Source organism: Pholcus phalangioides, unplaced genomic scaffold, assembly GCF_987345545.1.
Source record: "Pholcus phalangioides strain wild (caught in Gottingen) unplaced genomic scaffold, Ppha-v1.0 ptg000011l_1, whole genome shotgun sequence".
Classification (NCBI taxonomy): domain Eukaryota; kingdom Metazoa; phylum Arthropoda; class Arachnida; order Araneae; family Pholcidae; genus Pholcus; species Pholcus phalangioides.
Window position 1 is genome coordinate 1 of NW_028301604.1, and position 15,095 is coordinate 15,095.

Here is a 15,095-nt window from a genome sequence, read left to right on the forward strand (position 1 = left end):
TGAAACATTCAAAAAATATTTAAAATAATTTTGTTAAAATTTAGAAACCTATACCAGCACCTTTATTTTATGTGATGATTCTATAAATCATGTTGCAAAGTCTGTGAATGTGAAATACCACAAAATTATTCCATTTCATTTACTATATTTCACAAGAAGGATTGTCAGGTAACATGTGGATTTTATCTACACTGAAGAGCCAAGAAAACTGGTCACCTGCCTAATATCGTGTAGGGCCCCCGCGAGCCCGCAGAAGTGCTGCAACACGATGTGGCATGGACTCGACTAATGTCTGAAGTAGTGCTGAAGGTAATTGACACCATGAATTCTGCAGGGCTGTCCATAAATCCGCAGGAGTAAGAGGGGGTGGAGATCTCTTCTGAACAGCACGTTGCAAGGCATCCCAGATATGTTCAATAATGTTCATGTCTGGGGATTTTGGTGGTCAGCGGAAGTGTCTAAAGTCAGAAGAGTGTTCTTGGAGCCACTTTGTAGCAATTCTGGACGTGTGGGGGTGTCGCATTGTCCTGCTGAAATTGTCCAAGTCCGTCGGAATGCACAATGGACATAAATGGGTGTAGGTGATCAGACAGGATGCTTACGTACCTGTCAGAGTCGTATCTAGACGTATCAGGGGTCTCATATCACGCCAACTGCACACGCCCCATACCATTACAGAGCCTCCACCAGCTTGAACAGTCCCCTGTTGACATGTAGGGTCCATGGATTCATGAGGTTGCCTCCATACCCGCACACGTCCATCAGCTCGAAGCAATTGGAACCGAGACTCGTCATACCAGGCAACGTGTTTCCAGTCCTCAACAGTCCAATGTCGGTGTTGTCGGGCCCAGGCGAGGCGTAAAGCTTTGTGTCGTGCAGTCATCAAGCCCATATCGATGATGTTTCGTTGAATGGTTCGCACGCTGACACTTGTTGATGGCCCAGCATTTAAATCTGCAGCAATTTGCAGAAGGGTTGCACGTCTGTCACGTTTAATGATTCTCGTCAGTCGTCGTTGGTCCCGTTCTTGCATGATCTTTTTCCGGCAGCAGCGATGTCGTAGATTTAATTTTTTACCGGATTCTCGATATTCACGGTACACTTGTCAAATGGTCGTACGTGAAAATCCAAATTTCATCGCTACCTCGGAGATGCTATGTCCCATCTCTCGTGCGCCGACTATAACACCACGTTCAAACTCACTTAAATCTCGATAACCTGCCATTGTAGGAGCAGTAACCGATCTAACAACTATGCCAGACACTTGTTGTGTTATATAGGCGTTGCCGACCGCCGCGCCGTACTCTGATTGGTTCCATATCTCTTTATTTGCATACGCATGCCTGAACCAGTTTTTTTGGCTCTTCAGTGTATTGGTGTTGGTTTTATTCAACCACTTCATTTCAGCGGAGTATGCGGGGATTGAAATCAGTTCTGGATTTAGGCAGGTGCGAAAGGTGCAGCCGCACCAGGCCTCTAAACTTTAGGGGCCGCAAAACGGAATAAAAAGTAATAATTTTAGTAAGTTACATTGCGACCGCAATGTAGGCGTTGCCGACCGCAGCGCCGTACTCTGATTGGTTCCATATCTCTTTATTTGCATATGCATGCCTGAACCAGTTTTTTTGGCTCTTCAGTTTATATGTGGTACACTTTCTTTACATGTACATACCCAACAAAATTGATATTAAGCACGTAGCAAACAGAGTTAGCTAGGACCCAATGAAGTTGGAGCTCCATTTCTTGGATGGCTGCATCAAGGCTATTACAAAAGTCACAAAAAAAATAAAAACACTCACCAACTTGGTGCATGCCACAGCTATAAAATCTAAAGGAAATAATTTACTTTCATATTGTAAAAACTTTTCACATTCTCATCCACATCAGATACTTCTGCAATTGCATACAAAAACATCAGTCTAATCCAGAGAGGCCTCCTTATCAATGTTTCCTTTAATCCCTGTGGCTAAAAGTCCTTGCACATGCCTAGACTTTCTGCTGCAGGAGAAATTCACTTCACTATATTGCATATGGTAGTATTATTATAGCGCATCAATGACATCTCTGAACCATATGGTAGTCAACATCCTACCATCGCCATGAAGGTAAACATTGCTTTTATTTTATGTATAAACACATTTCCAGACATTTTTATGTAAAAACATATTGCACATATTTATTATAACATTTTCTTTAACTGAGGTGGATGACAACCCACTGCAGGGTTTCCACTGACAATCCATGGGACCCTTCATGTTACTCTATACAGATATCTACATTTAAACATGACAAAACTTACAAAAATCAAGAATTTATAGGAAAAATAGATCTCCGGTCATTTTCACCGGCATTGGTCCTTTTAGGTAAAACGGAATGTCGTCCTTCTAGTGTTAACTTGGCCAGCTATCTAATAGCTTGATAATGCAAGTCTTGAAAATTTTTATATAACCTTTGAATATTCAATTAATTGAAAGGGTAATTTTTTTTCAAAGGTTTTAGTTTATTTAACAATGGCTTCTGAAGTTTCTCAAGGAAAATAAGATGTTACATAACACAAACATAAACATGAAATTCTGCATAAATTTTGTCCAGACTAAGCAAAAGAGATAAAGCCCATTGCTGAGAAAAAGCCCTTGGAAAGGCACACTATTATTCCTGTGGGGCATCTCTGCGAAACAAAATTTAATATGTTCAATACAAATAAACCTAATCCTAACCTAAAATACTCACCCTAATCAGTACAGATTAATTTTATTTTTTTATTCTCATTTCGGGACGCTTATAGCAATGCCCTTTATTATCCTGATGTTTCTTTTGAGGTGGTTGGTGTCCTCAAACATCTTCACGTGATGAATGATTTTTTCATGTGCCAACATTGCGCTTTTAAAAAAAAATGAAATTTTTCACTAAAGAGAGACCTAAATGCTTAAATTTTGCCAGTTTCTGTTCTGAAGTGGGGGAGAGTGCGGTAGCCCAGGTTGGTATGTACTCGTACCAAGAGGTTGATGCACCAACCTCTCTTAGTGAGTATTAAAAAAAGGCTGCCGTTCCGCAATAAATTGTATGTCCTGGTCTAATTATCCCTTGTGTGCAGAAAATGATCATGGTGGGACAAAAATTATTTAAAATATGATCGAATGAAGGAGGATTTTTTTTCTGTCACAGAAGAATCATACAAGCATTTATTGCTGCAACATTTAATATGGAATGAAATATTATCATTGGCCATCTATTTTTTTTCGTATTAGCGATCTGTTTATAGTGTTTAACCAAACATTTAGCTTCAATATGATCACCTTTTTTTCAATGTTACTCATAGTTTAGAAAGCTTTTTTTTTTTACTTTTCCAATGCTTCCACAGGTTCAGGAAACAAAGAAAATGGTTGTTGGAGACCCTCTTGACAGATCTACTAACCATGGTCCTCAAAATCATAAGTAATTTTTTTTAAATGTGAAAAATATTAAGTCAGGGTTATTTTGAAAAGGATTAATTAATTTTTTTCTCACAATCATTTGGTTATGAATATTTTTTTATATTACAATTTAAACTAAATTTTTATTTTATTTTTAAACTAGTTGAATGTCTGTGAACAAGTAATCAAAATGAAATTCAATATATCATATCATGGCATATATCATCGTCTCATTAAAGAAGAAATCAGTAATAAAGACAGAGGAGAAGAGGAAAAGATTTTTTCTTTTTTTATTGCAAAAGAACATACTTGAGGGAGGGGGTTAACCTCTTTCCCACCCACTCCTTACGTATGGCAATGATTTCTATCTACTGATGATCTACTCTTTTTTTTAATAAGTTTATCACCCTTAATTTATTTTAATTGCAAGTGGCAATTTGTTTTCTTTCCATTGCCAAAAACCTGTTAGCCTATTCTATGTGCATATTCCAATTTTCTTTGTGACCCTGATGATAACAACATATTAAATAATATGTCAATACCATCATATATGTCTTGAACTTTGGTGGCTCACTTATGATATCCAAGTATTCAATAATCAGAAATATATATTTAAAGAGTTATAGATAACATTTATATAAATCATAAATCAAACAAATGTATGAATGAATTATGAATAAAATGAGCTCATGAAAAATTTATAGGTTAATGGATAGCTTATGCACACAAACACATGAAATCTCAAATTCATTATGAAAAAGTTCTCTAGGGACAAAGACCTTTTACTTTTAATCTGGTATTCATATTTGAGCAAATGCATGTGTTCAATTTTTTTATTCTCACATCTCTTACTAGTGTTCCTTTTCTAGAAAACACTTGGAGAAATTGATCAAATTTTGTGAAATCGGTGTTAATGAAGGTGCTACACTGTTACTTGGAGGAAAGAGAATAGAGAGAAAAGGTTTTTCTTTATTTCTTTTTTTAAAGCTATGAGTGTATTGGTTTTTATACAACCACGCAATAGGTTTTGTGTGCAGTATGATTTTCCCATATGTACGGTAGGTATCTCATTCTCAAAACTCACAATCATAATTATCACATATTTATTCTAGCTTATTTTCTGATTGATCTGCATGCAATTGATTTTCCTATAATACCTATTGTCCACTGAATTAAGGGAGGGAAGCATCAAATCCATTGGTAATTTTAGATTAAATAGAATAGATTTCGAAATGAAGTAATATTTGCATATTTCAAACACACCACGTGACAGATGACCCAAGTAAGTAAAATAGTGAAGATTAAATATCTCTACCCTGAGGTATAACCACTATCTCCGTGTAATTTGGATTGTGAAAAAAAGGGTGGGGGGTCAGAGTGTTTCAATTCCCTGCAGAGGCCTGAAAATTTTCCTTCCAAAAGTTTTTTTCTGCATCACATTTATTCATATTTTTTTATGATTTCATTATCTCTTTGAATTGCCTATGCTATCTTAATAACTTCTAGGTAGGCATATATGATAAATCTGGTGATTTTCCAAGTCATTTTTCTAGTGTGGCTTATACACCATAAGGGCATTGAAACAATGACTTGCATAAGTGAGAATTTTGTTTTGAGCTGCTCCTGGTAAGATGATATCAGTACTCAGGAAGAATGAAAAAAGTTTAGGAAAATGAAACAGAAAAAAGTTGTAAATAAGCTGTCGACCTGAATTAGTTGTTAATTTGAAAAATTGACCTTTGATCAGGGGTGGCTTGAAAGTTGAAATTTAGAGTGTTGCAGACTAGGCTATCTAAAAGATTTTGGGATATACATTTAAAAGTATGAAACAAAAAATTTTTTAATTACTTTTTACACTCACAAAATTAAGTTTTGAATTATTATTATTTTGAATTAATTAACATGAATTTATATCAGAAAATGTACTTCACATGTCATTAACAGCTGAGGTGAGTTCAATGAAAAAGAATTTCAAAAATTAAAATCTATAAATAACTCAACCAAAAATATCCCCTCAAGTAGGCCCGCAACTAGGTGAGGAGAGCAGGAGGGTCTGGACGCCCTGACATTTGGGACATCCTGACCAGAGGGGGCGGAAATTTCAACCTTTAACCTCTCCTTCAATATTATAAAGGGAGTGCCAAAATATGTACTTTGCCCAGCCAACCAAGCATCTAGTTGTGGCCCTGCCCTCGAGGAAGCCAAAGCATCTGAAATCCGCTTATTGTATAAAAGATAATATAATCTATGACAAAGATAATATAATCACGTACAATGTAAGAAATTGTCAATTTAATTACTGGTAGTACAATATATTGTCCCCTGCATGCCAAAAGCATGAATGTACAAATTTTTCTTCTGATTTATTCAGTTGGTTGGATACCTAATTTTGATATCTAAGTTGTGCCTGAAACATGAATGTGTATGCCTATTGAAACACATTATAAAACATTTTAGGAAAATAATATCCATAGAGTAACATAGGTAGAGTAAACATTCAAAACGTCATCAGACATCATATTTTTTGCTTTCTACTTCCAGTTCACATAATTAATTTTTTCACAATTTAAAAATGGAACTTTAACAATGTTTTTTTGCTACACTGCATATCACAGCTGCTGCCTATGGCGCTGATATTGGTGAGTTTTGACAAAAATTAAATTTCCATAATGTTCATTTTTCTATATATACACACACGCTCTTAAAGAAATGTAGTGACATAAATGCATAAGTGGCTCCTCTATATCTGTCTATGCAGGGCTGCAAATAGATGCTTGGACAGCCGGGGCAAGCATGCATTTTGGCGCCCCTTGTAATGTTGAAGAAAAGGTAAAAAGATGAAATTTGTGCCTCCTCTGGTCCAGCATTAGACCTGCCTGCACTACCACCCCCCCCCCCTCCAGTTGCGGCCCTGGGTCTATGCACAGGCAAGAAAACAAAGGTGGACTATCAAGCCACACCTTCTATTCGAAGAGCTTGTATCCGATAAATCTTGAAATTTCATTTTTTGAAAATGGACAGTTTGCTAAAACTTTGCGGCACCTTGACTCATACCAAAATTATTCCTGAATGTATGGTTGACTTAGGGGACAAAAATACTGCACAAGATGATCAAAAGGAATTGGAAGAAAGTGACATTAAAGAAGGCTGAACATGCTGTAAAAAATCATCATTTTCTGGAGCAAACTGGAAGATAGGGCCTGAATTATTTGTGGCTGTTGCTTTTGTAGATGATGCTATTTTTAATCGATTTTTGTTAGTTTTTTACAAAAAGAAACGTGTTAAATAAACATTTAAAAAATTCCTCTTTAAGGTTTCTCTGGTGCTTCTAAAAATATTCATACAAGACTGTTGTTTAAATGTTTCTAAAAGTGAAAAACTTGCAAGGAAAATTTGAAATATTGACAAAGGTTAGCTTCATTGCTGCGGTTTCTCATTATCACAGCATCAATGAGTCTATAGTCAAATATATCAAGAAATAAGAAAGTGAAATTTTATCAGCCATTGCTGTAGCTACACCTGCTACTATGTAGCCCTCATTCACATGTCTCTCATGTTTTTCTGTGGGTGTGATAAAAAAGAATGCAAGTTATGTATGGTATAATTTGCACACTATAGCTGCCATTATTTAATCTGCAAATGCCAAGAATTAGAAGACATGTTCATTTTATGAGCAACATAGCAAATAAATTTAACTGGAATTTAGAAAAAATGACACACAGACATTATGTTGTTCTTTTGAGAGAGAACCTTAACTCACTGTCACTGGAATCCCCCCACTTCTTCTTCACAAAGCAGATACTGTAAAAATGAGGTGCATAAAGAACAAAATTTTAGGGTTTGTATTATTCACAGATTTGTGTTTTGCAGATATTTTCCGTATTTGGGTAAACCCCCTAGAATATAACCCCCATAAGTATGGAAGGATGACAGTGTGTGTTCGTTCCATTCAATGGGCACACATAAACCACTGATCGTTATATCAATGTCCAGGATGTGCTAGCCTTTTGTTATATAATTCCCAGCCTGTAACATTGTGCCCGAGTGGCATGGTGGTAAGATGCTCGTCTACCATCGTGAAGGTTGTTGTCAGGGTCTCGGGTTCGAACCGAAGGGAGGGTATAGATAAGATATTTTCCCTAACGAACTCGAGGCGACCACCGATAGACAGCGCCTTCACTTCCAACCCATCTCACTAATGGCAGTAAATTGCAATATACCGATATGGCCAGAGTTGGTGTTTGGTGAAGTAGCCTATAACATTGCTTTGTTTTTGTTTATTTAAATCAATGATGTTATCATTCATAACTAATAAGTATCATGCTTTCTCATTTGCTGCATAAATGTGTTATAGGTTACTTTTTTGCTCCAACAATATTTGCTGATGTTAGAGATGACATGTACATTGCAAAAGAAGAATCGTTTGGACCCATCATGATTATTTCAAAATTTAAAAAAGGGTGAGTTTCTCCATTTTTTTTAATGATATTGTTTTTATTGGTACAACATTGAATTTGTGCCTATCACTTGAAAAAAGGAATGATTCAGGGATTCATAGTAGTTTTATATTACAGCTGAATTCTCTGTAATGAATTTGAAATGAATGTGGAGTGCTAACTTGCACATTTTCAATTTTTAACAAAAATAAAAATTATAATCAGAAAAAAAATTAACTTTAATTTAATTTTTCTATATTTAACTATATGGATTGATGCAAGTGGATAATATAAGACAATACAGAGACATTAATTTTCATTTTCGTGATTGAGAAGATATAAATAAAAAGCTGAAATTAATTTTATTGCATGGATATCCACCTCAAAAGTGGGTCTGGCTAATTATTTTGAACTTATACTTCAAAAATCGAGAATGCAATATAATTTTTAAAATTATTTTTATTTCGGAAAACCCTACTAAATTTCTGCATTTCTATGCTAAAATCGGCAATTTTAACATTGATCTCTATGGGGGATCATGTTTGCTTGCACCGAGTCACGTGATCTTCCGACGAAAGATGTTGGGCAACACCTTTTTCAGCACTGCCAAGGCAGAGACCACTGACGTCATGCTCCCTCCAGTAATATAAGCTCGATGAGTATGACATATGATGAACTGTCCTTTGACTCCAGCAATGATCAGTGACAAGCTCAAGTTAAATTTCAAAAATACATAACTCAAGAAAGCCTCTATCTGCTAATTGGTCCTTTTCTCTCTCTCTCTCTCTTTAAAAAAAAAGCTGCTGTTTGGGGAGGGCTCATCACAGCCATTTTGGTGTGGACTATATTTCAGATTTTTTCCTACATTTCAAGCGTTCTATTTTTTAAATTGTAATTTGTAATCATTGTACTGAAAAATATACGATTCTTTAAGTTTTGCATGGAAAACCACACTATAATATGAAAGAGAATTTATATCATTTCTAACATAGAACATCTAAATTTTTATCAGTACATCATGGATATGGTACTGATATTATTATTTTATTATTATGATTTTATAGTACATCATGGTCATGCTACAATAAAACCTGTCTATAACTGGACAGATTTGTGGTTCCATTCAAATGTGTCTTAACCTAAAAAAATTATCTTCCATTGAAATTTATAGGTAACAACATTCTTCATTGAGTAATTTCGGAATATAGGTTTTTTCACCACGTCACTGTAAATAACTTGGAATCAACTTAAATCATGTATTAAATTGATCATGAAGTGAAGAAATAAAACAGCTGTACATTCTGTAAAAGAGTGATTTTTAATCTTAGAGTCTGTTTCATTTTCATAAAAGAAATCAGGGTCGTCATTTCAACTTTTTCCAGGGGAGGGGGGAGGGAAAACATGTACTCAATGTGTGCATATATATATATATATATTTGTATACATATATACCATTTTTAGTGTATTTTCAAAAGCCAGGTGGGCAACGCTCCCCCCCCCCAAATGATGGGCCTGAAAGAAATCATTAGATTTTTCAAATAAACTTTTAATTATTAAAAAAAAAAAATTCCAATAGTTATATAACCAATTTGGTAGCATAGGTCTAGGTTTGGGTTTGGGTTCCAGTTCAGGCATGAAAGTTAGAATCTATTTAAGTACTTATTAGGTTTTTTTACCAGTTCTCCTGGATAGATCACCCAGATCTCTTGAGAGAAGATTTAAAGAACCCATATAGAAAAAAATAAATTTTGTAAAATTTACTGTTAAAAAAATTCATGTATGAAATGAATTTAATTTGATCATGGTAGAGTCAGATTGATAAATGAAGATGGTTACAAATGACTTGACACAAAACAGCTCAATATATGTAATTAATTTGTATATTTTTTTCATCCATACAGAGATGTGAATGGAGTTGTTAAGCGAGCCAATGCAACAGAATTTGGATTAGCATCTGGTGTTTTCACAAATGATTTATCTAAAGCAATGTATGTAAGTGAGAAAATAAATGCAGGAACATGTTTTATCAACTGCTACAATAAGACGGATGTTGCTGCACCATTTGGTGGATTCAAACAGTCTGGATTTGGCAAAGATTTAGGTAGTATAAATTTATTTATAACATGTAATACACTCAATCAGAATGTCAAACACATACATTCATGGATGATCTTGGTTAACACACTTTCATTTTTCCTTTAAATTCAATATTTGTCCCAATTCACTGTGCATCAATAAGGAAAACTGTTTTTTACATACTGATCAAGTATGTAAATGTGCCAAGCTTCTACTGGCAATACTATGAAAAAAATCAATATCTTTCCAAAAAAAGAAAATCAGCATCTTCACACATCATCCAGTTTTCTGTATACGAGGCATGTTTTTTTAAGTAAGTACCGTTTTGAAATTCTGCCACTGTAGCACTGTGATCGGCATTTCGCACATGCGTGCTGTGTACCTATATCTGTTGGCAACCCACAGACGCCATTATGGAAACATTCGACCACGTTTAAGTTTGTGAGTATTTAAAATGCCTCTGCACATTAAGAGTGCCTCCGACTGTGAAATACGCGCTGTGATTCGTTTTCTTAGTGCTAAAGGCACGAAAGTAGCTGAAATTCATCGTGAGATCAAGTGTATGGAGGAAACATTATGAGTGATGGAATGGTACAGAAATGGGTTAGAGCTTTTAAAGATAGCTACACAAATGTTCATGATAAGGAACGAAGTGGGCGACCTTCTGTCATTAATGAAGATTTGGTGCAGAAAGTTGATGAAAAATTGAGGGAGAACAGATGCTTTACAATTTCGTCATTATCTAATGAGTTTCCTCAAATTTCCAAAAATGTTCCCTATGAAATTGTGACCGAATGCTTAAATTATCGAAAGTTGTGCAATCAAAAACAAAAGGCGTATGTTGAGTAAGGGGATCGTTTTGCTTCATGACAATGCCTGCCCACATGTGACTAATCGAACCAAAGATCTCATCGCCTCATTCCACTGGGAACAACCTGATTACCCTATGATTGCAGATGTTCCTGCATTTGACGAAGCATCTGGGTTGTCAGCGCCATCACGACAATGATGAGGTCAAAACAGCCATGTTGCAGTGGTTGTCAAATCAGGGCAGACTTCTATGAGAATGGGATTCAAAAGCTGGTTGTACGATATGATAAATGCCTTAATATTGGTGGAAATTATGTTGAAAAGTAGATTAACATACAGGCTTTCATGTAAAAAAAAATTGTTAAGGAAAGTCAACTTGTTTTCTTTTTATTTCAAAATGGTACTTACTTAAAAACACACTACATATTTTTCAGAAAGAATTATTATTCAGTATCCACACTTACATTAATTTTCTTTTATTTTCAGGTGAAGATGCTCTCAATGAATATCTACGCACAAAAGTTGTCACCATTGAGTATTAAAAACAGCTAGTCAAACAGAACTATCATAAACTGAAGGAAAAAAATAAAATCGAAGTGAAGATCTATAATGTTAATATATTGTAGATGTTGTGTATCATATGTGATCATTGAAGAAATTAAAACATCTCTAAAAAGTTATTTCACTGAGTCTTGATTTCTTCCTTCTACACACAGTTAATCCCGTTTATAAAGTTTTTCAAAAAATTGCATTAAAAAATAAAGTAAGTGAAAAATCTTGATAAGTATCATTTAGACAATTTTTTCGCCTACCATTGTTTCTATATGTAACTTCTGCTTTATTTACAAACATTGAGACATATTGGTTTAGTAAGAAGCCACTACAGTAATCCTGTGTTTTTAGGAGAGTATTCGTTGAGCTATAAAAGAGGAAAATATGACTACATGTCTGCAGAATTTTATGTATTTATATGGGCTTTTGTGTGAACTAACTTCCAGTAATTGGTCTGTAATCTGGTCTGATACGTGCCAGATATATTACAATTGCATTATATAATTATAATTTTTATCTCTTTGAATACTATATGGTGTTTGAAATGGTTAGGGGCAAGTTGAACTATTTTGTTGTTGCAACTGTCGAAATTAAAGAATTTTCATATACAAATTTATTTTTTTTCCCTTGAAACTTGAGTTTTTCTTTTCAACTCGTTCTGGCTTAAAATGTGTTAAGTGAAATCGAATGCTATTACTGCATGGCTTTCAGAAATTTCAATGGTTAAGGAAGCGTATCTATGGCAAGTGTGACGTTGTGATGGGCGACATATTTGGATTATTTCAAAGGAAACTAATTATCGTGTAAGATATTCTCCTTTGCAACGAAATGCTGTAAAAATTAGAGTAAAACTATTTTAGAGAAAAATGAAGGTATTTTGGCATTTGCCGAGTGAATACATTTTTACTATACCGTTCAGTATCATACACGTAAAAATTTCCAACCTCTTTCGACGCTCTGTATTCATTCTACGAACCGGCGTCGGTCCGAGACATGCTGATACCGTTGTGCTGCTGGGGTTATGATTCTCTGATTCATTCGGCACTAATATTCAAACTTCGGCAGATGGGTTTTGATGGAAATTTTATTTGTTGGATGGAGAATTTCTTAGCTGAACGTATGAATTATATTAGCTGGAGAAACTATGTATCCAGCCCATTTCTCTTTCGCAGAGGCATACGTCAAGGATGCGTTATTTAACCGTGGTGTTTTAATATTTATGTCGCAGATATTATATCCATCATAAAAGATATATTTTTATTTATGCTGATGACATATATTTATATTGCAGTGGTAGTGATACATCTTCACTAATTCGAAAATTACATAGGAACTTTGACAAAATTTTGAATTGAGGTAGATTATGGGGTTTTGAATTTTCCACAGAAAAATGTGCTTTTACACTTTTCACACAACGCCGCAACATTGAAATTCCTAGTATCATTTTTAATGACTCTAGGCTTTCATACATTGCCGATATGAAGGTTTTAGGAGTATTTCTTGATATGAAAATGTCTTGGAAAACACATAGATTCCCTCACAAAACGTGGATCCAAACTTATCAATATCTTGAAACTTATAGCTGTAAGATTACGTGGAGCTCCGATTCATAAACTTCTTGCTATTTGCTCTAATATTATTAAAGGTTTTTTGAGTTATAGTATTTTTTATGGCATACTGCATCACAAACTCAATTGAAAAAATGTGCAGCATTATATCACTCGGCGTTTCGCATTACAACAGGACTACCTATATCAACTCCTATAACTTTCCTACTTAGTATATGTGGACAACCCCCTTTTAATCTCTTTGTTTTGGTCGATTGTTTTTGAAGGCTAGAGTATCTAGTTATGGCATGATTTTTCTAATTTTTGCAAACGATGGCTGATTTCTAATAATTCAGTTATTTCTCCGATCTCATCTGAAATTACAGATTTTATAATTAATAATCACCTTACTACTCTGTTACAAACACTGACATTTCCAACTCCTCCTTGGAGTAACTCCAATATCAGGTTTCATATTGATGATCATCCCTTTCAATAAAGTATTTACGATCATATGATTCTAATATTATTTTATCAACATATGACAGCAAACTGGTTGTCTAATGTTATCATAGCTACAGATGCATCCAAAGCTTAACATACGTCGGTGGGAATCTATTGCCCTAATAATAATTCATGTATACAAGCTTTAGTTCATGATTACTCCTCCGTTTTTACTGCAGAGTGTCTTGCTATTGCATATGTAGCTTCCAAACTCATCTGTGAGAAACGTAATTACATTATTTTTACAGATAGCAAAGCATCACTTTTTGCTTTGAAAAATGTTAATCTCCGTTCCCATTCTGTAACATTATTGACACATTCCTGTCTTGCACACAGGGTTTCGGAAGTATTTTTGACCCGTGGGTGCTCACACTGGCATAAGCGGGGGGGGGGGGGGGGGACCCCAAACCTTCCCCCCCCCCCCCCCCCCCCCCCCCCGCTTTGAAGGATCTCAAAAATTTTAAATGTATTTGTAAAAAATGTATATATAAAGTGAAAAAATTAAAAATACTTTTTATTAAATTTTATAATTTTATTAACTCATAACAAAAGGCTGGACAAATCTCAGGTGCCAGGTCACCATGGCGTCTAAAAAATTGGAATTGGTGCCAAATCTTTTTTATTTGTGATAAAATATTTTTTATTTGAGATATATAAAGATAATATTTGAAGACGAAGGGCAGCAAAAAATTATCGGAAATTATGTTAGCGTGTCTGCTAGCATTCAAAGGGGTCTCTAAGTCTTTGGACAAGTCAAAAAATGAACTAATTTGGACCATTTTGTCGGAGAAAAAATTGCTTTATTCCTATTTTTTTTTTTTTTTTGATTTATAATACCTTTGTACTGTAAATAAATTGCTCATGAATGCATTTCATAATGGTACTAACAACGCCACATTAAAAATTTAAAAGAGATGTCAGCAAAATTGTAATTTAAGAGTACGTGACAAGGAGTTTCCTATAATAAACAATAATCCTAGCTTTTTTACCGATACCCCCCAAAGCAGAATGTGCCAAAATCTGCGACGTACGTCGCAGAACAATTTGGAAGAATTTTAAGAAAAAGTGCAAAAATGCACTATTACATGTATGGGGATTTTTACCGCAGATCAGCTGATATCTCGTCGCAGAACAGTACGAAACATTCTGAAACATTCTACTTTGGGGCCGATACCTTTAATTCGTATCACCCCCCCCCCCCTCCCCTCCACAAAGCAGTATATGCCGAAATCTGCGACGAACGTGGCAGAAAAAAAAATCAGTGCTACTGCAGAACAATCTGGAAGAATTTTGAGAAAAGAGTAAAAACACTGTTATGGTTGTTTTTACTGCAGAACATTTCCTGTCAGCCGGGGGATGGCTTGTTGCAGAAAGTGCAAAACGTGTTCTCGATCGACCCGGCGCGGTGCCCTCTAGGTTTACACTAGTACACGAGAATGACTATATCAAACTGTGCATTACTATAGAATGGTAATAAAGAGCTATTTGACAATAAATTTGGGCAATAGTACCCACCGCCCAACAAGAAAATTTGTAATTTGTATGAGTGGGCCCGGGCACTTTAACTGCTCTATTATGGGCTGACATGGCTCCAGCCTGAAACGATTCTTATTATTTTTCTCCTTCACCCTGTAAATTCACCATAGAGGAGGGCCCATGAAAAATTGCCCTAATGGTTCACCATAAAGCACAGCCAAGAGGGCGCGGTAGCCCAGATCGATAAGATACTCGCCTAAAATACCAAAGGTGTCGCGTAT

At 35.2% G+C, this 15,095-nt stretch overlaps 1 protein-coding gene across 1 annotated transcript; it reads left to right on the forward strand.

Moving 5' to 3' along the window:
• The first annotated feature begins 3,317 nt into the window (after positions 1-3,317).
• Positions 3,318-11,415, forward strand: LOC149079902 (cytosolic 10-formyltetrahydrofolate dehydrogenase-like). The gene is made up of 5 exons (XM_089238684.1): positions 3,318-3,435; positions 4,283-4,374; positions 7,768-7,873; positions 9,751-9,950; positions 11,222-11,415. The coding sequence occupies exons 1-5, from the start codon at positions 3,350-3,352 to the stop codon at positions 11,275-11,277; spliced, it is 540 nt and encodes a 179-aa protein (XP_089094810.1). The 5' UTR covers positions 3,318-3,349; the 3' UTR covers positions 11,278-11,415.
• Positions 11,416-15,095: the final 3,680 nt, after the last annotated feature.